Source organism: Scophthalmus maximus, chromosome 5 (assembly GCF_022379125.1).
Source record: "Scophthalmus maximus strain ysfricsl-2021 chromosome 5, ASM2237912v1, whole genome shotgun sequence".
In the NCBI taxonomy this organism is placed as follows: Eukaryota; Metazoa; Chordata; class Actinopteri; order Pleuronectiformes; family Scophthalmidae; genus Scophthalmus; species Scophthalmus maximus.
In genome coordinates, this window is record NC_061519.1 from 77740 (window position 1) to 105326 (window position 27587).

Consider the following 27587-nt stretch of genomic DNA (forward strand, 5'->3'; position numbering starts at 1 on the left):
AGACCAAATTTGAGGTGGATCTAGTGAACCTGCAAGGCAGATGACAAGTCTGAAACTTGTAACTTCCTCTTGCCAGTCGGTGGCGCTATGACGTTCAGTCAAGATTGACATGTAGATGTTTAGAGGGCGTGACTGTTATCATGCCTGACAAATTTGGCAAGATATGACCACATACGGTTGAGTTATGGCAGTCTGATATTTTGTGGCCGCAAACATCAAGGTGCTGCCATGAAACATCAGACTGCCATAACTCAACCAAATGTATACCACGGGGAGGGCATCTGACGAAAACCCACAGATTTGTCGCGATGACATCATCAAGTGTTTGAGCAGAAATTTGACTTTAACACAAAATGGCAGACTTCCTGTTGACAGTAAGAGGCTTTTTTGTAGGTCTTGACATAATACTTCTGCCACCCAAATTTCGTACATGTGGGATAAATGCAATGTCGGGGCATCACTTTAGGGGGCGCTATAGATGCATTTTGCCACGCCCATGCTAAAGATTCATTTTCCACATATTTGTTGACCAGTCTGGCAAGTCTAAAAAAATTGGAGGAGTTTTCATGCACGGAATCGATTGTGATCAGGGCAAAGTTACCTTAAATATTGATACACAATCTGTAATACACTGTTCTGGTTTTACTGTTTAAGTAACCATTGTTGTAAAGGCAGGAGGCTGCACTGACCTGGTGTGATTTCTAAATTGGTCAAAGTAGTAACTGTTGAGTGAGACAGATGTGAAAATCCACTCTGCATGATTTATGCTGCTGCTGTTTCTCAGCTAGTTTCCCCTGTCAAATCTATTTCCTAAATTTCCTCACTCACGCACATATGTTCTAATATTTCCTCTTGCTGTGAATTGAATATAGAGAAACGTAGATAAAGATATAACTCGACTAACTGAAAAAATTGTAGCTAACAGGAGAAGCAGGTGATGAATGAGCTGCAGTTATCTTTATCATCCAGCAGAGGACGCTACAGTTCAGTGTACTATTGATAGATGAAAGCGATCACTCATTAGTTCGCAGGGTGAGCTATATTGTATCTTGAGATGGAATTATTTACAATACAATCAAAATAATTCATTTACAGTTCAGTTTTTTATGTCAACAACAGAGGTGAAGTGCTCGTAGCTGGAGAACACTCTGATGCCCAGATCCTTTGAAGAGGAAGTAATGGTTGCTGGGCATAAAGTCATTTTTATTGTATCTTTTAATGTCCCTGGGTTATTTGGCCACAGAGAGAACAGATAGGCAATTTTTGCACCCGTAACAGCTTGCTACGAACTTCAGAGGGGTGTTCCTGCACTATATGTTTATATTGTGTTGATCTAGACCAGCCAACTAATTGAGTTTTGGGCAGATTTAGAAGGACTGATGTCAATGTATCTGACACTATTGGCTATGAGAAGGGGGGGCAGCAATCCCAGAGGTTGCTGTATGAATAGAGATGGAGGGAGCAGGTCTGGTGATGATAGTAGTGGAAGGGATTTTTCTAATTAGTGGTGGCAGAGGTGGGTGAGGCTGGGAGAGCGGCATGATTATGTCTTTCCTCTCCTTAAACAACTTTGTATCTGCTGTGCTGGGTGTGGGCACATAATTCATCACAGGGTAGTCTGGTGGAGGGAGGACTGCTGGTTGGTGTGGTGCTGGAGGTAGGTCTGCAGAAGAGCACAACCACAATAGTTTTACCAGCATGTACATCAGTCTGTTGTGCTGAGCACTGATGTCCTGTGTTGGTGCGTAGCGCTTGGCCATCTTCAGCCTCTGTACCACAGCACCATCAACAAGACCATGCCTCTTTGTGCAGCAGTAGAGGGTGTTGAGTGTGTTCTGTATAACTGGTTGAGGTGCTGTGGCTGCTTGTCATGGTCCTCCACTGCATTCCAGAGTTGCACCTCCTCATTTGGATCAGGTCTATCGTTTGAGCCGGACCCGCAGAAGCTGTCCTACCCACAACTGATAGATCAATGAGAATTAGCAAATATTGACGGGGTGTTTCCATTGTACTGGTGGAGCGTTATGCGTCACTACACTGCTTGGCGTGACTGTTAACTTAAGCGAAATTACAGATTTCTCTGAGTTTAACCATTGTTGGAAATATTTGGTAATAATCTAAATACAATAATTATTTATATTTTCACATCAACATATAAATGTGTTGGACATTTGTCCCTCTCTCTCTCTCTGTTAGTCTGACTAACAAGTTGAGACAGAAGTGAAGGTGTGTCCCGGCGAAAAACTGAACATGAACTTTACATGATGTCTCTCGTCGTTTCCCGAGCCCTTTGAGTTCATGTGTTGTAGGCGGAAGGAGGTGTGCGGACGAGCGGCTGTCAAGTCTAGCAGCTGGTCGAGTTGACAGCAGCGGAAGGAGCGTTGCAGGTTGGCGTTTGCTTTCTCCGGGGACCTGAATGTCACTTCTAGATCCCGAACTCTCAGCTCATGAGGTCTGCCATGAAGAGAGCTTAACTGCTGGTCAAAGAGGTAATCATTAATGCTGCGTTCCATTATAACTCGGAACTCGGATCTCAGAACCCGGAAGTCGGGGTGGTGATTTTTTTTCCGGTAATTCCGAGTTCCGAGTTCTACTGGAACGATAAACCCACAGCAGTACAATGGTCAGCCAAATGTCTTTTTCCTACAGCAGCGGCGAGCAGAGGTTTCTGTAGGTTGGGTTTATGAGGTGGACTTAAATGGTCTCAAACAGTAAAAAAAAAAAAAAGGACATTCAGGACAATAACAATGAAAATTTGTATTTTCTTATTTTCAGTTAGTAGCCTAATTATGGAAGCACAGGTTATTGTTAATTAAGTTAGGATTGATAGCAATGCTTTATAAACAACCATGAAAGGTTATGAATTATTAAAATAGTCTTGGTAAGACAAAATTACAACATATTATGTAATATTTCAACAGTTTCTGAATTTATTTTCTGTATTTATAATTTTTTTTCCATTAGACTTCTAGTAATAGTAGTATAGTAATTTGATACAAACATGCTTGCAAATTGTTGTAAGCGACATCACCTGCAGACTTTATAATCTGTATAAATATGCCATCACTCTTTTTGCTCTCTTTGTCCTTGAAGAATTACATTTTAATGTTTAAGATTTCAATTTTTTACCTTAAGTCCATACACAGCAACCCCATGCCAAACATTAATAAAAATAAAAGAATCTGCAATATCTCTTTTACAAAAGTATTCTCAATGTTTGCAGCGGTGCTACAAATTTTGAGGCATTCAGAAAAAGACTCTGGTCTGATGAGACAAAAATGTTCCTCTTTGGGCCCTTAATACCAGTCAGTTGTAGTGTTGTTGGTGACCATTTTCATTTCTTTGTGGCCACAGTTCTTCTAATGTCTGTGGATATTCTCATTCATTCAGTTCATAGTTCTCCACAAGGGTGTTGGATCAGGAGCAACTGGACTTCAAGAAACTACAACCAAGTCCAGTTGCTCCTGATTCAACACCCTCGTGGAGAACACAACAGTGAGGTCAGCGAACTTCAGTGACCTCAGTCGCCAGTTGGTAGAACAGGAGATTGGCAGCATTTATGTGCAGTTGACCAAAAGTGTGATGCGGTCATGTCGACATGAAGCAGAATCTCAAAGGAAAGTTCTAACATTTTGAATTCATATCACAAAGAACTGAGGCTATTTTGAAAGCAGGCTGTGCTTCACTGCACCTCTGGTCTCTTCTGAAGTCTTTGCCTGTCTTTTTGACTTTTTGCAGCACTTCATTTTCCTACCCTGCTGCATCACTTCTCATACAGCTACCATGCGTAGATTCAGCTCGGAGGGATCCCTCTTGGATCTTGACTTCCTCCCGTGGAAGAAGGTAGCCCTGAAGAACCAGAAGAAGAACCTTGGGTCTGGCACCTACACTCCTCACATGGAGGAAGTCGAGCTGCAAATGTCAGCTGGCCTGACTCCCACTATCCAGGAGCCCAGACCACGTGCTGGTGAGGGCGGCAACGAGGAGCTAACCAAGGAGCACAGCCTCAGTGCAGAGAACATGAGCGAGCTCGGGAAACTGGACAACAGCCACCTCCGAGTGTGTGTCATCAGTGAGGGCTGCAGGGCCTACAGTGACGGCCAGCTGGCTTCTGCCGCCCAGGGCAGCTCTGACACTGTAGAGAGAGAGGATCTGCCTCCCCCATCTCCTCCATTCTCCTCCAACCCATTCTCTTTTAGTTCCCAGTCCAGGCAAAACCATAAACCCAAACGGACAGCTGCTAAACTGCACCTCAAAACTCTGTTTGGGCAGGTGGGACATTCACTCTATAGCAGCACTAAGCCAGGTTTTTAAAAAGTCCTACACCTAGACCTGATTTAGATTATCCCTATTAAAGGTTGCAATCATAAGACCCTCTTTAAGATTATGGATTTTTGATTTAGATTTTTCCCTTATTTTCCCCACAACTCTATAAATTCAGATGTGCTTTAAAATGGATTTTCAGGAGCTGAAAACATGTTAAAGTTGACTTAAAGTTTACACTGCGTAACTAAACCAAAACATTGAGCTTAAAGAAGTTTAGTTTAGATGAGGGTAGATGCAGTTTTAGATAATTCTTAGTTGGTTCATCACCATAAGTGACACTTTTCACATTATACATAGTGATTTGATTATATTAAATATTAAGTATAGCTCATAGAGCTGATAATTGGTTGACTCAAAAGTTACCTTTACCAATTTAAGCCTTGGGACACTGTACAAGAAGTGCTACAAGTTGATGTATAATGAAGTGATTGTCACTATATAATATACTATGTAAATTTTTAAAGCTTTAAACATATCCTGGTCTGCATCATCATAACCTATATGTTATCCTACAAGGCTCTCAACTCCTTTACTGTAGTATTTTGTGTGGGCATTTACACCTATAATCTTGGTCAAATTTCATGGCAACCCTAAAAATCAAGTACATACTTCAATATCGAGTATTTTAATAAAAGGTACAAAGTTGCCAAACAACAACAAAAAAACAGGGCTGATTGTTACCAGTTCCTTTTTCACAGTGGCAAAGACCAAAGAGCTGAAAGCATCAGAAATGCACTTCCGAAGGCAGTACAGTAATCACCAAAGTTCTTAAAAATACCTGTTTCAATAGTTTGGAATATTGTCAGGAATTTTTAGTATTAAAGCTTAGAATGCCTCCTCAACATGGCACCTAGAGGACAGCACTATGAGAGGAACGAAATGCGAAGACGAGCCACAGTCTTTCTATGATAATGTTCTACGGACAGATGAAACTAACGTGGAGCTCATTGTGAATTTACAGCATAATTTTGTTAAAGATGACGAAATTAAGCCCATCTGAGGAAAATAACACTTTACCTACAGTGAAACATTGTGGAAGTTTTATGCTGTGTGGCTGTTTTGCAGCATCTGGTACTGGAGGCTTTGAATGTATGAAAGGAATGATGAGATCAGAAGAATACCAAGAAATTGGAATGAAATATGTTACCCAGTGGTAGAAAACTATCAGGACAACAACCCAAAGTACTCATCTAGCAGCAGTTAAAGATGCACTGTTTTGAACTGACCAACAATTATTCCTGACCGTAATCCAATCTAAAGCCCTTTGGAGACAGCTAATTTTTCTGCAGCTCTGAGCACTTGATTTTCTTTGTTTTTGTTCTGTAACCTTGAACATTTCTATTAAGATATGCTGGCTGTACAAAGTTGATTGAATTGCATTTATTACTGAAGATATTCTGGATTATACACATGAGATTCAGGGCTGCCAATCATTTTGACCAGGCTCTCACAGTGAAACCTGGCAGGATTTCCAAAAAAAGAGAGATGAACAGGTGGAACACCTCCACTGAACTGCTTGTTTGCTGTTTCAGAGTCCTCATTCCTCGAACAGCAACCTGTCCAACACAGAACAGATTGATAGGTAAGAATCTTGTTTATTTTCTGCAATTTTTCAAAATAGACTAATGGTAAATTCACTTTTTTAATATAGCACTTTTCTTGTCTAATTTACCCCTAAAGCACTTAACAGTACAAGTCATGTACACACATTTATATGACACTTCTATATGCAGCACTTTTTCTATCACACACCTTCAAACACAGCTGTCTCGGTCAATTTTGGGGTTCAGTGTCTTGCCCAAGGCATGCAGACTGGAGAAGCTGGGGATTGAACCACCAACGACTCTCGTTAGTGGATGTCAAGTGTTGCTACTGGGCCGTCTGTGCCGCCAGTTGTCTCATCTTATCTCACATAAAATATTCACAACTGTGAATGTCTTCACCTCATTCAAGGCATTTCATTTACTGGCTTAGACAAAAATGTAATGTCTTAAAAATCCATTTGATCATGATGGTGAGTCACAATTATTTCATGCTATCAATGTTATTTTTCTTTGACCACATGTTGTCCTGGCATTTGTTTTGAGAACCCTCTGGAATGTGATGATTACAGTATCTACTGGTACAATCTGTCGTTGACGTCTGCTGCCACTCCCTGATCTGTAGTGCCACAGAGAGACGGTCTCGACTGCTCTTCATGCGACAGTGGAGTCAGATGGCCCATAGTAAGAAGAGGAGGATCAGTCAAAAAGAGCTGGAAAAATGGGCCGAGTCTTTGAACACCTTGCTGGCCAGCCAAAGTAAGTCCGTTTCTTTCTGAGATTGGAGTTTTGTTTAGCCAAACACTCTTTGGAAGCAATAATCATTTTATTGGTTGATGGAAGCCTTTCTTTGGGGAGGTAAAGAAATGTATAATATTTTTGAACTTTTTTTGGCTCTACTGGTCTAACGAATTGTGAACAAGAATAACTTCTGAAGGGACTAAGTTTGGCAATGTTGGCTGTCACTCTATCAATTGCTTGATACATAAGAAAGTATTATACAAATAAATTCAGAGATCTCTAACTTTCTTTCTGTCAGTCTGTCTGTTCGTCAATTTTCTTGACTGCTCATTCAAACTGCCCACCATGGGTCACCCAATACACATCAAAAGACAGCCACTCACCGGTAACACTCTTTTATTAACAACACAACAATTATAATCCAATCTAAATTTTCCTGTGGTTTGCCTAGCTTCAGAACAGCTTCCTCTCTGTCCATTCCTGCACATTTGATAGGGGGAGTGATAAGCTAACTGGAGTCAGCTATGTTAACCACTCCCCTGGAATAGTTGTGTGGCCATGATTTTAAGCACTGTCAGACTGGTTCATATAATGACAATAGTGAAAATAACAATAGTAACCCTAACCCACTAACCAGAAGGCCGGCGGTTCAATCTCCTCTTCACCCAGTCTGCATGTGAATCTTAAACCTAAATTGCCTCCGACCTCTCTTCCGGGACAGTGTATGAATATGACAGAAAAAGCGCTGTAAATAGCGGCGCTGTATGAATATGTGTGAATGTGACTTGAACTGTAAAAGCGCTTTGAGTGGTCGATAAGACTATAAAAGTGCTATATAAATATTAATTCACCATTTAATTTTTGACACTTGTTGATAGTAGTTATAATGACAATGCAGCGCCATTTGTGAGCTGCTGTGACAAGAAGAGGAGTCAAAGGGCACAAAACCATAAAGACTGTCAAGCTGTCCTGCACTGAACATGTGCACTGTGCTGAACCCTGAATATAGACTCACTGTACATACACTACACATATTTGAATACATTTTACCCCCACCCCCAAAAAGAGTCAACGTTCACTCCTTATTTATACTTTAATTTGAGCTGTAAATGTTTTTTTATTGCAATTTTCACACTTTTATATTTGTATCTTAATTTATATTTACTCACCTGTGTACATATAATAATAATAATAATAATAATAATAATGATAATAATACATTTAATTTAGATAGCTCTATATGTAAATAACCTTTTAAAGACAAAAATCCCAAAATTTTGCTGTTCATATTTCTAAATTAAACTTGATCTATTTCATATATATATATAAACACAACATTCCACAGATCTGTTTACACTTTATATGAGTTTACTGCTATGTACATTCTTTATTTATTCAGTGTTACTTCACACTTGATTTGGCAATGTAAACATAATTTTCTCATGCCAATAAAGCTCCTTTCAATTGAATTGAATTGATTGGATGTCCTCCTTTTGTAATATGTCAAGTGATGTTGCATGGTAAGTTAAGCCCCACTTATTTCCTTCCTCCTCTCAGCTGGTGTTTCAGTGTTTGGAGCATTCCTGCGCTCTGAGTTCAGTGAGGAAAATCTCCAGTTCTTTCTGGCTTGTGAGCAATACAGACACTCATCCAACAACTTCAGCCTGCAGAGAAGGGCCAAGGACATCTGTGCCACCTACATCCAACCAGGAGCCCCTCGGGAGGTACACACCTGCTTTTATGATAGATAGATAGATAGATAGATAGTTATTTCATTTAGGCCCCACTTTTTGACTTCCCAAGCTGGGAAATTCGGGTGTTACAGTAGCACATTTCACACAGCACACTTTAAAAAACAAACAAACAATATATACACAAATAAATGTAAAATATACAAATTGCGAAAAATATAGAGAATAAGAATAATACATATAATGAATTTACATGAAATATTAACATTATATTCAATCTTGCTGCAATATGAAACATTCCATAAGCTACAAAATTAAACCAACGGAACAAGATCCCAGATTCAAGTCCTGTTATGTCTACACATTGCTTTTTCCCCACTAAATTTAGTTCCAACTGTTTTATTACTCACAGTATGCTTCCTCCAAACAATGTGCCATGTATGTTTTTGAATGCTACTTGTGTTTTCATAAGCTTGTGTGGGTGGTTTAATTTTACAGTATAACATCAATTTATGTGGAGCAGGAGTAAAAATCTGTTATACAAACTCAACAACAAATTAGACTGAAATTTTGGAGAAGATCTGCAAAAACAGCTGGTTATCATGTACATGATAACAAGTATACGGAAGAAAATATATTGTTGAAAAGTTATTTTTGTAATGCAATTCAAAAAGTAAAAATTTCATATATGTTAGATTCAATACACCTAAGGTGAATTATTTCCTTTATATATTATATATATGTATATATTATATATATATGTGTATATATATATATATATATATATATATATATATATATCAGTAAGATCGTTAAAAAAAGGATTTAAAAGGATTTACTATACACAAATGTCCAAATTCTGAAAATCAGCCTGTGGCACTGCTGAGGCGTTATCGAAGCCCAGGTTGCTTTGATAGTGGTCATCAGCTCATCTGTACTGTTGGGTTGGTTGTTTCTCATCTTCCCCTTGACAATACCTTATACATTCTCTATGGAGTTCAAGTCATTGTTGGTTGGCCAATCAAACACAGTAATATCATGGTCAGCAAACCACTTAGTAGTAGGTATGGAACTGTGTGCAGGTCCTAGGTCCAGCTGGAAAAGGAAATCTGTATCTCCATAAAGCTTGTCGGCAGACCAAAGCATGATGTGCTTTAAAAACTCCTGGTATACGTCTGCGTTGACTTTGGACTTGATAAAACACAGTGGACCAACACCCTTAGTACTTAAAGCAACTTGGATTCTGTGCCTCTTTACTTTTCCTCCAGACTCTGGGACCTTGATTTCCAAATGAAATGCTAAATTGACTTTAATCTGAAAAGAGGAATTAAGACCACTGAGCAAAAATAAAGTTATTTTTGTTCTTAGTTAAGACACTTCTGACACTGTCTCTGGTTCAGGAGTGGCTTGATACTCCAGCCTCAGTCCTTGTGAAGCTCTTACAAGTTCGAGAATCGGCTATGCTTGACAATCTTCTCAAAGCTGTGGTCATCACTTATGCTTGTGTAGGGCTGGGCGATATGGCTGAAAACTGTATCACGATATAAGTGTTTCATATCGGTCGTTATCGATAATTATTGATAATTTTCATGACCTAAGAAACACAAACACGGCCCAACGAGATGGCGCAACCAAACGTGATACTGTTACATGATTGGCTATTAGGCGTGTCACTCCATACGTTGCTATGTGCCACGAGGCGTGTGCCGGCGTATCCAGCGGCCGGCGTAGCTAGACTCTTTGCTCCAGTTTTTCCAACGAGGAAAAAAAAATTATCAACGTTGTATCGAACGCATTTTCTATTGATATTGATTACTTGTCTATCGCGATATATATTGTTATCGTTTTATCACCCAGCCCTACGCTTGTGCACCTTTTTCTACCACACTTTTCCCTTCCAGTCAACTTTCCATGAATATGCTAGCACTCTCTGAACAGCCAGCCCTTTCAGCAGTGACCCTCTGTGGCTTACCCTGCTTGTGGAAAGTGTCCATGATCATCTTTTGGACAACTGTCAAGTCAACAGTCCTCTTCATGATTGTGGTAGCATGCGCTGAATTAGACAGAGAGAAACACTTGTTTAATACTGTATGAGAAGTAATTTAGTGAGACGAAATATTCTAATATTTTGATTTTTTTTTTAGCTGTAGGCTGTAATTATCGAAATTAAAATAGAAATGCTTGACACATTTTAGTATAGATGTAATGAGTCTAATATACAGTATATAAAATATTCTCTTTCCTTAATTAACTGATGAAACATATTAAACTTTTTCACAATATTCGATTTTTTGAGCTGCACCTATGCATATGTATACAGGGAGCGATTTGCCGGGGGGATGAGTGGGATTTCCCCCTTTCTGGTCTACATATCCCACCTCTGCTGAATTATTTTTATCCCCAGTGGGGACAAAATGCCCCGCCTGCCCCCCCTCAAAGTGATCAATGCTACTTCACCAATAGACCATATAAAATACCTAAAATAGAAATTTTTAAACTAAGTAAAGTGCTATATCGTCTATAACAGTCTATAGTGTGATAGAATGATAAAATACGCAATGGACCACCCACTGTCAGCAATCGTGTTCCTGAGACAATAGATGACATTGCAGCTAATTTACCTAATGATCCTGGTTCCATCAGCCTTGATCAATGCACAGCATTTCAGAATGTCACCAAGCTCGAATATTTGGAAGGCAGATTTAATTATTTTTTGTTTTGTTGTGCATGGTTGTAATGGTGGTCCAGCCATTCGAGTGCGTGCAGTGCGGTGTAAAACTCACTTGACTAGTTGTTGAGGTGGGCGCATTATTGTCAAAGTCTACAATCCAGACATGCCTTCAAGACTGTAAATAAAGAGGATTTACCACAAGATGCAAACTACTGATAGCAGTGCATTGAGGAAGGCCAGATTAGAATTTGCCAGAAAACATCTCAAATTGCCTGCCCTGTTGTGGAATAAGATGCTTTGGACAGATGAAAACAATATTGACATTAACTAACTCATTATGGTTAACGATAGATGGGACAAGAAAAGTATGGAGAAGGAAAAGAACAGCGTATGACCTGAAACATACCATATCATCTGTCAAACATGATGGAGGCAGTGTTATAACATGGGCATGTTAACTGGGTCTCTGATGTTTATTGATGATGTGACTGCTGATTGAAGTAGCAGGAGGACTTATGAGGTGTATTGGGCTTTAATTTCTGCTCAGATTCAGCCAAATGCCTTGGCTTCATTTTCTGGACCCGATGTCTACGTCCATTTTTTTTAAATACAGTCTTTGAAGGCAACCTAGAGCACACTTTTCCGTTACTGAAGACAAAACTGGAGGTAGAAAAACCTACAAACAAGCAGCAACTGAAATTAGTTGTAGTAATGACCTGGCGAAGCATCTCAAGGAAGGAAACTCTTCACTTCAAGCACTCATTGACTGCAAAGGATATTCATCCAAGCATGAAAAACAATCATTATATTTATCATTGTGTTTTAATTATGCAAGTTTGTCCAATTACTTTTGAGCCTCTGACAATGGAGGGACTATGTATAAAACAACTGTAATTCCTAAATGAGCCATAAAATATTTCTGCTAAACCCCTTGAAATAAAGCTAAAATTCCACACTTGAATCACATGTTGATTATTTTATTTCAAATCCATTGTGGTTGTGTACAGAGTCCAAATTCGTATTCATCTGGCTGTAAAGTAGTGTAGCACAATCACTATGTTGTCTTGTTGTAGGTGAACCTGGACAGTAAGACCAGAGATCTGACCATCCAGTTGCTGCAAGCTCCCTCCCACACCTCTCTGTCCCATGCACAGAAACGCATCTACTCACTTTTGGATGCAGATTGTTATCCCCGCTTCCTCCAGTCCAACATCTACCTGTCCTTACTCCAAGAGGCTGACTAGAAATCACATGTTGATGACACACCTGGACTCACGAGGAGGAAAGTGGCTCAGTGGTTTTCTCAGTGGATTGTCTTAAATCTGTAGATCATAAAACTAAACAAGTTTTCAAAAGGCAGACCTGATGTGTAGTAAGTTTGTGTAAAAATATACCATATCTGGAGAAAATGTTGATGCCCATGGACACTGTGTTTAGTTCAGTTACATCAGTCAGTTTGTTATGGGAAATGTTTGGGATTTTTAGATTAATACCAATATCTCATGTCTGTGTGAAGTAAGATAGTATTGCCTAACAATATCTGGAAAAAACATTATCCTAGAGCCAGCATATGGTTAGCTTAGTTTAGCTTTAAGACTAGGAGCAGACCGCTGTTGCCTCACAGCAAGAGGGTTCTTGGTTTGCGTCCTGGTTCAATCCAACCAGGGCCTTTCTGTGTGGAGTTTGCAGGTCTGCGTGGGTTCTCTCCAGGTTCTCTGGCTACCTCCCACAGTCCAAACACATGCAGATTTGGGTTAGGTTAATTGGAAACTCTAAATTGACCATAGATGTGAATGTGAGTGTGAATGGTTGTATGTTGATATGTTGAAGACCTGTTCAGAGTGAACCCCGCCTCTTGCCAAACGTCAGCTGAGATTGGCTCCAGCTGAACACATTTCGCCAAAAAGCATATACATAAACACATGTATATGTGTAAACACAAGAAAAACGAACAAGTTATTTAAAGTTACCAGCATCTATGTACAAATTTGCCATTAAACAGTCTGATATTCTTCTAAATTACAAGAAGAACAACACTCAATCTGGTTTAACTGATAACATTGCATTGTTATGGTACAGGGCTGCATGGTTGTGTAGTGGTTAGCCACGTGTATGCGTGGGTTCTCTCTTGTTACTCCAGCTTCCTCCCACAGTCCAAAGACATGCAGATTGGGCTTAGGTTAATTGGAGCTACTAGAAGCGCTTGCTTAAGGTTAGTTCTGCCAAAGAATGTATGATCAGCTTTAAAACCAACGGTACTTACTTTTTCCACTAGCACTTTGATTGGTGTATTCAATAAAAAACGGAAAAGTTATAGTTGTTTGTGTGTTATTAGCTTAAGCACATTGTGTTTGTTTATATTTTTGAATTAGATTAAGATCTGATGACATTTTACAAACAATTAATGCAGGAAACCAGGTAATTCCAAAGGGTTCACATACTTTTTCTTGCCACTGTAGATGCTGACATCTGATAAGCAGTGAACCCTTGTGCTTGGAAAGTTAAGCATGGGGTTAGTTTACCCAGCATGAAAATGATATCTTCTCACTTAAAGGGGCAGTAAGCGATTTGAATCCAATATACTTTTTCTAAAATTCAGCTATATTTCCTCAAGGCAGTGGCGGTTCTAGCTTGTAAAGTGCCCTTGGAGAACACCTCCTTAGCATCAGACTGACACAAAGGCCTCAGTATCAGAGGACATGGACGGCCATCAGAATCTTTGGCGGATGAAGGAGATTGTCCGGTGGAAACCTTGGTTGCAGTGGCCCCCCTGCAGCACTTCGGACCTAACTGGATCAGGCACCAACAAGTGGTTATGGGGACCGTTACCTGGATCAGGATGTGTGCGCTGAGACTCCCATCTCTACATCCCAGGCTGCAGCTGCCATTTACACAGGAGGGTGGTAGGATGGGTTCTGGGGTTACCTGTTTTTTCTCCGGCTCTGTTTGGCGGGACAAAGCATTGGACCCCGGAAGGTAGGTGAGGGTAAATCTGAACCTCCCGAGGAAGAGCCATCAGAGCCTGATGGGAGTTGTGGTCCGTCCACACTACGAACTGATGCTCAGCCCCTTCCAGCCAGTGCCTCCATTCCTCCAGCGCCAATACCACCGCTAGCAACTCCCTGTTGCCCACATCATAGTTTCGTTCAGTGGTGGACATGCGCCGGTGCCATCTCTGGTCCCTCGGGGACTGCTGAGACAGGACTGCCCCAACTCCTGTCTCTGAGGCATCCACCTTCACCATAAACTGGAGCGAGGGGTCTGGATGGGTGATAACTGGTGCAATGGTACCTTAGCAGGATATTTCTTCAAGGATAGATGTTCCTACACTGAGGGTTGATTAGCGCAATACCCTTGATGCCCCAATTACAACGACGAAATAGTAGCTGTCACTGAAATCAGACAAGGCCCCGGGCCTGGCGGTCTCACGACCAATTTTTTCAAGTGAGTTTTAAAAGAGGTCACTCCCTCGCTGTTACAAATGTATAATGAGGCCTTTAAAGGGGCAGGCTGCCTCCCACTCTGACTCAGGCCCTGATAACCATAATTTTAAAAAAGAGTTAAGGAACCTACTGAACACAAAAACTATCAGTATATTTTTCAGATTTCAATAGATACCAAAATACTTTATAAAATCCTTGTAAATTGCCTCAGTAGAGTTATAACCACCCTAATAAACCCCAGCCAAGAAGGATTTATTTGCACTAGATTTGCCTATGACAATATTTGATCCTTTATTTATATAATGTGGAAAGAAAGGACTGATAATACGCCTATAGCAGCTATGTCAGTCGATACAGTAATAGCATGGAATGGCCATATCTTCTTCAAATGTTGGAGATCTTTGGCTTCGGTCAGACATTCATAAAATTGGTGAAATTATTATATGGTGCTCCTGAGGCAGCTGTTCAGCTGTTTGAAAGATCTTGTCTTAGTTTGGGCTCAGCCGTGGGACCAAGCGGGACTCTCCACTTTCACCTTTATTATTTTGCTTAGCAATAGAATCCCTTGCTGCAGTGATTCTTAAGGACCCCAACATTCCTGGGATCATGTTTGGGGGCTTTACACACAAACTTTTACTTTACGCTGACGATATCTTGTTTTAGTTTGGAATCCAGATGAAGCTATCCCTTCCCTAATTCAGATTATTAAATATTTTTATGGTTATCTAGTGATTTGGACAAAGTCCTACTTCCTACAGCCTCAAATGGCTAATCTATGGTGTCTAACATATCTGAGCTTTATGAGATGAAGAAATTACACAAAAAGCTACATGAAAAAATTGTTACAGGTATCCGGATTAATGCTTCTACCCTTACTAGTTAGTTGGCTTTCACTCATCAATATGTACTCCAACACCTGATACCACAATAGAAACTAACTAGGGATGCACGATATGGATTTTTCCAGCTGATACGATAAACAATAATTACGTGCTTCTCATGGCAGATACCGATAACTGATAATAATTGTACATTTTTGTATTTAAAAAATATGTTCATAACTGTAGTTTATGCACCACTGAGGGTAAAAAGGCTCAGAAGGAGTGAGCTAAAATGAATTATTTGACGTTCCTATCCAAAACATTTGACACGGCGGAAGGTTTTCTGTACTTTGGTTTTCACATAACAAACAATTAAATATTCTGCATATAAATTAAAAATAAATTAAATGCACTGATTATCTCAAATCAGAAACGTTGATGTATTAAACACTGTATTAAAATAATTGAAACAAAAAAGTTTGTGTACATCCCTCAATACAAAAATAAAGGCATAAAGACAAGCCTATGGCCGCGATTCACCGATACAGTTTGTTATCCGCGCGTGTGAAGTTAGAACGTGAGCGGAGCGAGGGTTCAGTGTGAGAGCAGCTCTGCTAACGGTTGTTAACGCTCAACACACACAAGCCACGCAGGAGCAGCCAGAGAGCCGCATGCCGCTTGTGAGCCGCGGTTTCGCCACAGTATGACGTCATGAGCGGGACAACCGCACGCTGTTTTTTATTGGACTATTTATGGGCTATCATTTCATTATCCGAGAGATAAATAATAGTATAAAATTCCCTCTATCGGCCCGATATATATCGTGCATCCCTAAAACTAACCACATTAGCTGCTGTGCCAACGCCAGGCTACCCATCAAAATACATTGTAAAGCAACAAAAAATGCCCAAACTTACAGCTCCCAAGTTAAGTGTTTATTTGTTTTTTCTTCAAATTGTCACATTTTGGTGAACATGGAAACTTCTGTGTGTTTGTGAAGTCAAGAACAGAACAACGGGCTCGCTTTTCTCATACCTTCGTCATCTTTGTTTGACAAAGCCAACGTTAGTGAGGAAATAAAACATGGCCAGTTGGCGAGGTAAATTTAACTTTGCCCGGAAAGTGTCACCCTACCTGGAGGACTTCATAAGGACGAGAAAGTTGAATGGTGTATTTGAATACAAGTTCTCTGAAAGGTGGAGCAAGCAATTTTTTTGGGGGGGGGGGTCTGTAGATATGACGGGGACATAAATTTATGTTAGAAAACCATGAAAATGTGTATTGTTTGTGTAAAATGGGACCTTTAATATTTGTGTCTATGTTGCCGTTACCTAGCAGCAGTGTTTCACACAACTTAACCTCTTGAATGTCTCACATTGTAACCATGAGCAACAAGTTGCTTTTGAAGGCAGGATGCAAATAATCAGGCATCCCTTTCAGTGTGGCTGATGAGGTCAGTATGACTTCCATGTAAAAGATTAGGTTTTTAACTTAAACATCTTCACTGAATCTTACCTGGTAAGTCTCTGTCCAGCTGTCCAACATCTCTGCTGTCCAAGTACCGACTGTATAGGCGGCATCTGGCAACTAGACCCTGTTGGCTATCAGAGAGATGGCAACAGCCATCATGGAGGATGAGAAGAAAAACAAAAATATAGAGAGCAAGATAAAAAAAAAAAAAAAGAAGACAGGAGTAAAAGAAAGGAAGGTGGGGCAAGCCAAGTGACAGTTAAGTAAGACAACAGTAAGTAAAAAAGGGAACAAAGTGTAACCCAGTGACAAATAGAGGGTTAAAAGTAATAAATAAATACATTATTAAGACAATGTAATGTCCTGTGACTCAGTAGATGTTAAGATTATTAGAATGTATTATTATAAGATTATTTTATCATTTATTTTATTTCCACTATTCCTATTCGCTTAAATAGTATGTCAATCAATGTCATTCTTGCATTGAATCGTTTCATTGGTTATGTCAAGGAATGCAGATTCCTGATTGGATGAGGGAGAAAAAAATTAAAAGGTTCGACACGGCATTGAGGGAAATAAAACACACTGAGAGACGTTGATTAAAACTAGTTGAACTACAAGCGGGAGTGAAACGACAGTTTTATGCTTTCTTTGAAGAGTGAAGGACAACCTGTGTACCAGAGGTGAACTGCTTCTGGCATTGTTTCGGCTAGGTTTTTTTCCTGAGAACAACTATTGATCTGGATTTGGATCCTGAATTCTCCTCGACGAAGGAGATGGCGAGCCAACCTTGAACCCAATCACCTTCTCACCAGAGGAGTTGAAGCTGATACCTTTTAGCCTAAGGGAAGGATCACCTATTCTTTCTTCATCATTGGAGTCAAACGGTGCGGTAGGACTTTTGAAGACTGCTTTAAACTTGACTGTTTTCTTTTATTTTATGACTAAGTGACTTGACATTACATTCCGGATTGAAGACACCTTGACTTATAACAACACAGGAGTGTTGAAACAGGAACAAGGCCACAGCCGAGGAACATTTTATTGCATTCCAGGGAACTGTGCATTTGACCAGATCCATGGAATTTGTTTATACTGTATGCTAAACTGTGAAGCACTGCAAAACTCTTATTGTTGCAATTGCTGCACTAAATATGGTGTCCACCGTTGAGTACCTCTTAAGATAATTTTCGGAGAGTGTGGTTGTGTCACTTAGGTCTTCTAGAACCCAGAGCAGATGTGTTTCTTACTTAGAGTAGGTTACCACGGTTACAAAAGGAAAGAAGGACAATAACAAAACAGAGTTAAAACAAAAAACAACAAATGCTTTGAGGGTATAACGCTATACCAGCTATACAGTTTCTCCGGATTTACTTCTCCGGAGGGTCTGTTTATCATAACGCGGATGTCCACAGCACCAAACATTCTGAGAGTTTGTTTTGTCAGCCCCCAAGTATAATCTAGTCTGAGTGAGTCCATTCGAGATGGTGTATCTCTGGAGATTTCACAACGAGCGAGTGGCCATGTTGATGACTGTAATCAAAAAAACTCTGCTTTCCACAGCTACTGGAGCCTCCTCTCTACCCAGGCACCACAGAATCCTCCAGAGATTATCCTGCTTTTGTTAACACGGCTGACTCGGACAATCTCCTGCTGCGTGTGTCGTATATGAACTGCAAAGTCCGGAGAATGTCTGGATGAAATTCTGTGGACATTGTTCAGAGTTCATGTCTGCAAACAGCTAAATGAGACCAAACTAAAAAGCCACAGAATGGAGTTAGCCCTATCTCATACCAAACTTTGGTATTATTTGCCTACCAACAATGGTAATAATAATACATGTGACAGTATGAAAAAAGGCAATCTCACATGCAGTTGTGTGGCACATAGTTTAATTTGTTCAAACAAAGAAGCAAAAGCAAGCAGATAACATAGCTATTATGTTCCCCTCTGCTGCATAGACAATGAGTATGTGAGAACGTTTTTTTTTGTTTTGGTTAAATAAAGATTCTAACAACAACATATTCCTTCTCCATGGCAAACACTTTGTCTATCAAGCTAAGACACCACAGCCATTCCCTTAAAGGGAAGAAACTATGGTGCAAGTCAGAGGCTGGTCAATGGAAGCCCAGCTGAGATCTAGTAAGAGAACTGTTATAGTAGTTGATAATGACAGTGTAAAGAGGAGATAACAGCATTTATCAAGTGAGTAGAAGAAGATAAATGGGGTGGGATGGTTAAACAAAAAAAATGAGAAGAGAAAGAGAGAGAAAGGGACAGTGTTTAGAGAGTTAAGCTGTGGTAGAATAAAAAGTCAGGAGAAAGCAAGTGTTGCCTCTATGTGCTGGACACAATTTAGTTACTATTAAGGAATGTAGTAATCATCTGCCAAACATTGACGCCAGCCTTATTTACAATTGTCATTAAAAATAATAAATGTAGCATTTAAACATCAGTAAATAATAAAGACATGCATGCAGGAACATAATGCAACTAAGCTTCGAAGGCACACTAATCAGGAGCCACCAGGAGTACTGTGCCATCACTGAATAGGGCTTAAAGAAGTGTTTTGATTTGTGTTTACTTGTGTGATTAGGCCTTGGCTCGGGCGGGATCTGATCCCCTATTATATGTTTTAGCATGTGCGTCTCATTTACAAGTGTTAAGTGTCTGAAGTTACTCTTTAATACTTGGAGCCATATGGTCAGATTGCTCTATGGTGTGAAACGGTCTGGCCTTGTATGGCTAGGTGAACAAATAGGTTTACAAAATTATCTACCAATACATTTTTTCTCAGTGGCTGACACTGTTATGTAACGTGACGTAGGCCCTGCTACAGAAGGGCCATCCACACGATCAAAGACTCCACATAGGTTCAACTGCTTACTCCATCCTACCAAGCACTGCAGACAGAACCCCTCTAATGGTGCGTTTACACCGGACGCGTTATGAATTTTGAGTTTGGTCGCAAGCAAACATTTGTGCTTATGTGTCCTTGGCGAATTGCTCGTTCTTCCTTCCACTTTCCCCGACAAACCTCATCTGAACAAACACACGCAGACAAAGACACACACAAAGGTAAACATGAACTGTTGAAGGAAAACAAAGTCAGACAGGAATGCCAATGGCAAAGCCACACAAAACGGTTGTGCTAACTGGGGCTAGGGTCCAAATTCCTCTCTCACATTCTGCCGAGCCCTCTCCTCCTTCACCTGATCAAGAAGGCAAAAAGCAACTTGGTCGGGCTGCCTACACACAGCGACAGCGTAGTGATCCTCCATTCCTGATACAATGACAGCACGTCTGTCAAGTGTGATGGAGGTAGGATCTCAACGCTAATTGGCTATCGCGTCATGCAAATGTCGCCCGAGTTCAAATTCTTTCAGTTCGAGCGATGGACGCGCCGCGAATTTTGCCTGATTCGCATCGTGCATCCAGTGTGAACGCAGCATAATAATTGACAACCCCTCTCCTTCCTCCCACACAGTGACAGACACTCACTTACCTTTTAGAACAGTGTGATGGCACTGTTCATTCCTAACAATACACTTAAAACAGTTACAGTAATTAAATTTTTTCTTATTTTGAAATTGTATCTGCTATTATTGTGTACAGTATAGGATTGAAGGAATGGAAATGTGTTTCATATGGAGAGAATGATAATAAATCCTATGTGAAAACTTGAACATTGAAATGTTGTGGCTGGAATCCACCGAATATGCAGGGATGTTAGGATAATAGTTGCATGACAGTAGTAATGGCAGAGAAAATTACACTGTTGTAAGCTCACAAAGTATTAAAAAAAAGGCCAACACATTGCACAGATTATATTTCTGGGATATCCAAGAAGACCTACATCAAAAAGTGTAAAATGTCTCCCTTGGAGAGTTACATGATAACTCTTTTAAAGGTGACATATTATGCAAAAATCACTTTTTCTGTGTTTGTGCACATAAATGTGTGTATCTGTGAAGCATGCCAGCCCACAAACTGTGAAAAAAGACCACCCTGGCTAAACCCTACAGTAAGTAAGTAAGAAAGTAAAGTTTATTTAATACAGCACATTTCACAGACCAGGTCACAAAGTGCTTTACATACAAGAATACAAAGGCATACAATTATAAAAATTAAACAATAAAAGCCCCAGACAATAGTAAATTTGAGGAAAACTACTCAAAGGCCAGTTTGAAAAGTTGAGTTTTGAGCTTTTTCTTGAATACAGTGACAGAACTTGCAGATTTTATGTGAGCCGGAAGAGCATTCCATAATGACGCAGCCATCGATTCAAATGCGCGATCACCTTTAGTTTTCAGTCGTGTGCGGGGGACGGTAAGTCGGAAGACCTAAGTGACCTGCTACCACCAGCGGGTCCCTGGTGTAGGGTAGCAATAGATCAGAGATGTATTTAGGGGCTTGTCCGTGAAGTGCTCTATAAGTTAAAACGAAGACCTTAAAACTAATTCTGAATTGAATAGGAAGCCAGTATAGAGAAAATAGAATGGGTGTGATGTGAGTGATTTTGCTGGATCCAGTCAGGAGCCTTGCAGCAGCGTTTTTACCATTTGTAAGCGGGCAAGAGATGATTTGCTGAGGGAAGTGAAAAGGGAATTGCAGTAATCGAGTCTGGATGAAATAAATACATGAATGATCATTTCTAGTTCCGGTATTGTTACGATACGGGTGAGTTTTGCAATGTTTCTTAAATGAAATAGACAAAAAGGTTAGGGACTTAATATGTTGTTCACACTGCATAAACTACAGCTACAGCCTGGATCTGAACCACTGGTTCAGACTTCTCTTTCACTGTGATGTCACAGTTGGACTCTTTTGGGTTAACTCTGCCTGCAATCCGAGAATCTTCACTTTTCTAGTGAAGGGGCGTGACATTTCCTAGACATTTTGAAATCACAACAGACACATCAGAGCAGACTGGGGTTTATCGGGAGGGAGGAGCTAAATGAAATCCAGGCGTTTTGGACAGAGGGTGGAAAGAGGAGCTGCAGGAATGGGCAGTATGAGAACACTGATACCTTTTCTGAACATTAGAGCATGTAACCCTTTTCAAGTTATATCCCAAATTAAAAGCATGACCCTGAATATGAGCATAATATGTCACCTTTAAAAGAAAACAAGAAAAAGATCACATTGTAATTCCAATGAAGGACTGGATGTGTGCAGTTTCTTACCTGGTGCGTCTTGCACTGGAGCGCTCAATAACAGGGGAATGTGGGCTCTGATCCCTATTCCCTGCAAGAGCAGAGGCTGCGGTGACTTGAAGGGGCACCTTGCTGGGGGAGGATCCCGCGCTGAGGGAGTCAGAGCACTGGGAGGATACCAGCCGCTGGGGAGAGTGAGGAGGAACGAATGGCCAAGGAAGAGTCCTCTGCTCCTGATGTACCACTGCACAAGAAATTAATTTATACGGAGACTTCAAGTGAAAACTTGAAGTCTCCGTATTATCAAGAGAACATGCAAAGAGCAGTTTACATGTTTATATATCTTGGCTGTAGGCAACAATAAGATTTGTTTAACATGGCCACCATGTTGAGATTGGGTGTACACATGGTGTACACCCAATCTCAATCAAGGATAATCCATTTATATAAAAACAACAGTAAATTAAAAATGTGCTTTTTGTGAGATATTTAAGCACAAGAATCTAAAATATTTCCAATCATGATCCTATTCCCAGGTATTTTCCTTTTCATTTCTTCCTTATCTCTTTAGTCATGCTAATCATCTTTCAAATATTTAGTTCAAGACTTGGTTTTCTGAATTAGTAAAATTGGTGTACCAAATTAGGAACTAAGTAAGTACTGTATTATATTGTGGAATCACACTCCTCAGCCTAAAGGAGTTTATTCTCCTCCCCAAGTTTATTACAGGGTACTGGAAAGGAGGGTCAGACTGATTCTTGAACCTCAGATACAAGAAGAACCAGGATCATCATGGTCGTGGAATTGTGGACCAGCATTTTACCCAAGCTGGGTTACTGCAGGGGTCATGGTAGTATGACCAGCCAGTTAACATGTGTTTTTTAGATTGGGAGAGTGTACCCAGGGAGCCATCTGGAGGATACTGCAGGAATATGGGGTACCTGACCATTTGCTATGGGCCACCCGGTCCTTGTATAACAAAAGTGAGAGCTGCGTCCATATTCACGGCATAAAGTCAAATTCGTTCCCTGTGGGTGTTGGACTTCGCCCAGATTGCCCCTTGCCCCTTGAAGAGCATGTTTGTGCTCTTCAAGCCTTAGAGGTAAGGTGAGGATCGGACATTGGGAGGGAGAACCGTAAAATTGCTGCACCTTTTCGCCGAAAGCAGTCAGTTGAGGTGGTTTAGGCATCTTGTCAGGATGCCACATGGGTGCCTTCCTTTGGAGGTTTACCAGGCACATCTAACTGGGAGGAGACCTAGAGGTAGACCCAGTCCACGCTAGATGGACTACATATCCCATGTGGCCTGTGAACGACTTGGGATCCCCCAGGAGCTAGAAAGTGTGGCCAGGCAGAGGAATGTCTAGAACACCCTGCTTAGCTGCCTGCCTCTGCGACCCGATCCCCGATAAGCGGAACAGGATGGATAGATTGGTTGGATGGATGGAGTTGGTAACACACACAAATAGCTGGCTGTAAATGCTTATCTAAATGTGTTCATTAATATCTAATAGAATTTTATTTTTTAACTGTTCATTAGATCTTAGCATTGCTTTCACAATGCTACAAAATATAATTTCTACTTCTATCTATATGGTATAAAAGGTTCAAAGGCCAATAGGCCTTGATTTAACACGAAGACTTCATTTAAGTTAACCAAATCAAATACAAACATGATATAATTGATTTTAAATATTTATGTCAGGGGTTTATACAATGCATTCATCTGTTGCATCCTAATACTGTAACTATGATTTGTCCTTTCACGGTAACATGGCTAAAAGGTTTTCAGACACCAATGTTCCCATCTGTTGAATGAGTCTTCTTAATTTCTGTGTATGGCTGAGTAAAATGACCATTTACCTTCTCTCTCCACCAAAGAGTAGGGTTTGATCTCTCCGTCTGGCTTTTTTAGGGGAACCTTTCTCAACGGGACAGCTGCGGAGGAAAACAAACTCAGCAAGGCCAAAAACAGGATAGCCCTACATAGCCTCTAAAAATTGGCAGAAGAGTGCCAATAAATGAGCAATAAAGAATCAATTGAGAGATATTATGATGGTAACAACTGTATTACAAGTAACGCATATAAAACTGGGTTTAAAAAGAAAAAAAAAAATCTGATTTATATCGATCTTAATTTCAAACATCAGATATCGACTCATAAAATCCTTAGATCAAATTTTTAATATATGCCATTTACTGTATCCTTTGCGTTAGTATCAAGATTTTTCCACATAAGACGGGTAAACCAAAACAGAATGTCAGAAGCTGATGTCTGGCAGTATTTAAACAGAGCACTGGTCAGCTGTTTATTCAAAATGTATCAATACTGAACATAACGTGCGTCCAAATTCAACACTGCACTTTCTTGGGCCCTAAACAACACACATACCAAGTGACAGGCTTATAAGAAAAACGTTCTTGCGATATGACCGACAGACAGACTAACTGACTAATCTTGTGTGTATGTGTGTGTATATATATATATATAATATGTCTGAAAATTAACTTTAAATAAAATGAAAATCATAATACAGACAGAATTATGGAGATAAAAATATGAGGAAAAATCATCTGATACATTGCAATGTTCGCAAAAAATAATCTGCTCATAATTTTATACAGAAAATGCCTATCAAAGTTCACCAGATGGATGGATTTTTCCAGGGGCATGGTACCCCCCTAGAGGGTTTGACCTCTAGGGGGCATGAGATTAGAGACAGAGTTGCCAATATGACACATGTGTCGTAAGCCTTAGAGAGGAAGGTCATCTGTGAACCGACATTGTGGTCGAGGGCACCTGGCATCTGGCCTCAGGGCCTCATCAGGGGAAACTATGAGGGACGCAATAGTCGGCTTAATAGTTGGCATGTGGTCAAGAACAATCCACATCCTGCATGGCTGCCAGAGACCGGCCATCTGATATAAGGTGGATGAGAACCTTAGTGTCCCTCCAGCATGCATGCAGCCCCTTCAGATATTTATCAGAGGGAGGAACAGTGAATGTGGTGAGGGCTGGAGTGCGCCTAAAGAAAGCACTAGCAGGCGCCGGCTCTGACTGCTGTAGATACAGCTGTTGGTGCGCTAGTTCTGTGCGAATGATGGACCTCATGGTCGTCCCTTCCAAAGAGCTCTGATCGAAGAACGAGAGCCAGGCTCAGAGGCCTGGGAGGGCCCCTCATCCCCCCAACGTCATGAAAGTTAGTGACAGAAGCTGCCACTGAAATTAATATCCTCCTCCAGAACCAACTTGGGCATGGGTGAACCACCCGAACCGGGTGCAGTTCCAGCATCAGAATGGAGGGACAGGAGGAGAGACTTCATCTGGGCCAGTTCTGCAGTTAGCAAATCCACCTTAGAGGACAGCTTGTCAGATTTAGCTGTCTTCCTGGAGCGAGCACCTGCAGCCTCTGCGGCCTGCCACTTGGAAAGAGTTGGCTGGGCTGGAGTCAATTGTTTTGATGGGGAGCCAGCATCATCCGTCAGGCATTCCACCTCAGCCAGTCTAGCAGCTCTTTCTGCGTGAGGCATGTAACTGCAATTCATACATGGGTCTTTTGAGAGACCTTCCCTCAAATGTCCGAGGCCAAGACAAGAGGAGCAAAGGTCATGGCCATCTTCGGTCTGGAGAGGAGCCATACAGATCCTACAAGCATGAGAGTCCATCGTAGTAGTGGCTCCAATAGTATGTTACAGTCTATGCAGTGAGAGGGGAGAGCACACGCTTGTGCTAACGTCCCACCAAGTTAGACTGAGTGAGAGCACTCTGCTAACTGTAAGAACAGGACCCAAAAACAGCGGCGTCAGTCCGAGCGAAAATATGAACAGCGAATCCGCCGATTCCGTTCTGTAAGAGGAAAAGCTTGCCGCAGCCTTTGAAGGGCGAGCAACCCACAACTACGACTGATGAGATCACAAGGCTACAAGCGACGAGCTGAATAGTTCATAATTTTGCCAAAGTTAATGTTATCGCAGTAGCGTGCGTTAACCTGCATAAGCGAGAAGATGAAAAGTAAACGATCTCGAGATGACACTAGAACTTATACCTGAGCCGGGGGTCATCCAAGGTCACATGTGACTGGTGATATTAATATTCGTCCTGCGAATGCGCGAGACCATAGATATCCAGTGTTAAGCACTGCCTCTGGCGGTCAGTAAGGATGAAATAGAACAAACATTCATACAGCGCTTCTGTATATAGTGCTTTTTAAAAAGTCAGTTAGTTGTTCTGAGGGGGTGAGGCTCTCTGTGGATGACCTGAAACCTACGATGGTAGGTTCAATATAATGCATAATAAATGAAATAGTTTATATTGTCCGTATAAAGGTAGATAAATACAAAAAAAATTATGTGAAAGAAAATGAGACCTTTTACCTGGCTTCCTGTAAAATTCCGAATAGAATTCAAATTCCTGCTCCTAACCTACAAAGCCCTCAATAATCAAGCTCCATCATATCTTACAGAGCTCATAGTTCCATATCAGCCCAATAGATCACTTCGCTCTGTAAACGCAGGACTACTTGTGTTTCCCAGAGTCTGTAAAAGTAGAATTGGAGGCAGAGCCTGTTTCCATTTATTTATCATGCTGCTATAGTCCTAGACTGCTGGGGGAACTTATGTCATGAGCATCTCTCTCCCTCTCTCTCTCTCTGCCCCCCATGTATTTACATTACATGTCACTAACTCTGTTTTCTATCTCTCCTAGTGTATCCCTGTCCCCAGAGCTGCAGGACCGTAACCCATCATTATTATTGTTATATTATTATAACTAATAATAATAATAACATACAATAACAACAACATAATTGCATTAATAAGTGTCAGTATTATTTTTGTAATTATAAGTATCAGTCTGGTAGAGATTAAAGCAGCGGTTGTACAACTGTCCTCTCTCTCTCTTCTCTCCTCCTGTCTCTCCTCTCCCCCTCTTTCTGCCCACCTCTCCTTTCTTCCACATTTTTCTACTCACCCAAACCGGTCGAGATAGATGACCGCCCACAACCGAGTCCGGTTCTGCCAGAGATTTTTCTATGTTAAAAGGGAGTTTTTTCTCTCGACAGTCCCAAGTGCTTGCTCATTGTGGGATTTGTTGGGTTTTCCACGTAATACTGTAATATTGACCTCACTATGTAAAGTGCCTTGAGACACTGTATGTTGTGATTTGGCGCTATACAAATAAAACTGAATTGCATTGAATTGAATTGTACTCCTGACCTATCAAAGAGGAGGGTGAGCCTGAGGAAGTTTAGTGAAACAAAAAAGCAACTAAAATGAAGGCAAATCAGTACTTTGGGTCGAGAGACCTTTTTTCAGACTCAAATCTCTCAGTCAGTGTGGGGTTTTTTTACTTCCAAAACTAAAAATTTAATTTGTTGTGCTACAATGTGTGCAGTTTGTTTTTTCAGATCAAATGTTAGCAGATTTAGGGTTGATATAGAAATGCCAAGAATCCTAACCAATCACAGGTTCAGCCAGACTACATTTTTGAAAACACCCACTTGCCCACACTCATGTTTCTCAGACAGTGAAAAGGTTACCTGTTTTGTTGAGGAAGAATCCTTCAAATACCACAAAGTTATTGACCTGGACAGAATAAAAAGAAAGACATGATAACAAAATAGAATTGATACAAGGCAGATAAAAAGGAAAGGACTTCAATTAATTACATTACAACATTCCCAAGTGTATTACACGGTCAATTTACTTTAAAGCCCCAGTGTGTAATTC

At 40.6% G+C, this 27587-nt stretch overlaps 2 protein-coding genes across 5 annotated transcripts in view; one reads left to right on the forward strand and one right to left on the reverse strand.

Moving 5' to 3' along the window:
- Positions 1–2297: 2297 nt before the first annotated feature.
- Positions 2298–13284, forward strand: si:ch211-152p11.4 (regulator of G-protein signaling 8). Its single transcript, XM_035634253.2, has 6 exons — positions 2298–2489; positions 3739–4272; positions 5859–5908; positions 6493–6626; positions 8166–8332; positions 12044–13284. The coding sequence occupies exons 2-6, from the start codon at positions 3784–3786 to the stop codon at positions 12212–12214; spliced, it is 1011 nt and encodes a 336-aa protein (XP_035490146.1). The 5' UTR covers positions 2298–2489; positions 3739–3783; the 3' UTR covers positions 12215–13284.
- Position 13285: 1 nt separating this feature from the next.
- gtf2h4 (general transcription factor IIH, polypeptide 4) overlaps positions 13286–27587 on the reverse strand; it is a 43380-nt gene continuing 29078 nt past the window's right edge. Inside the window, exons 19-22 of one of the 4 annotated variants that reach the window (XM_035634244.2) lie at positions 27398–27443; positions 23724–23798; positions 21891–22104; positions 13286–16835 (exon numbers count right to left, since the gene is read on the reverse strand). In XM_035634244.2, the coding sequence (XP_035490137.1) occupies positions 16736–16835; positions 21891–22104; positions 23724–23798; positions 27398–27443 (435 nt within the window). In that variant the 3' untranslated portion in view covers positions 13286–16735. Of the gene's footprint in view, positions 16836–18579; positions 21292–21890; positions 22105–23723; positions 23799–27397; positions 27444–27587 lie in introns of those variants that run through there. The other 3 variants (XM_035634246.2, XM_035634248.2, XM_035634245.2) reach the window with 3 other exon arrangements.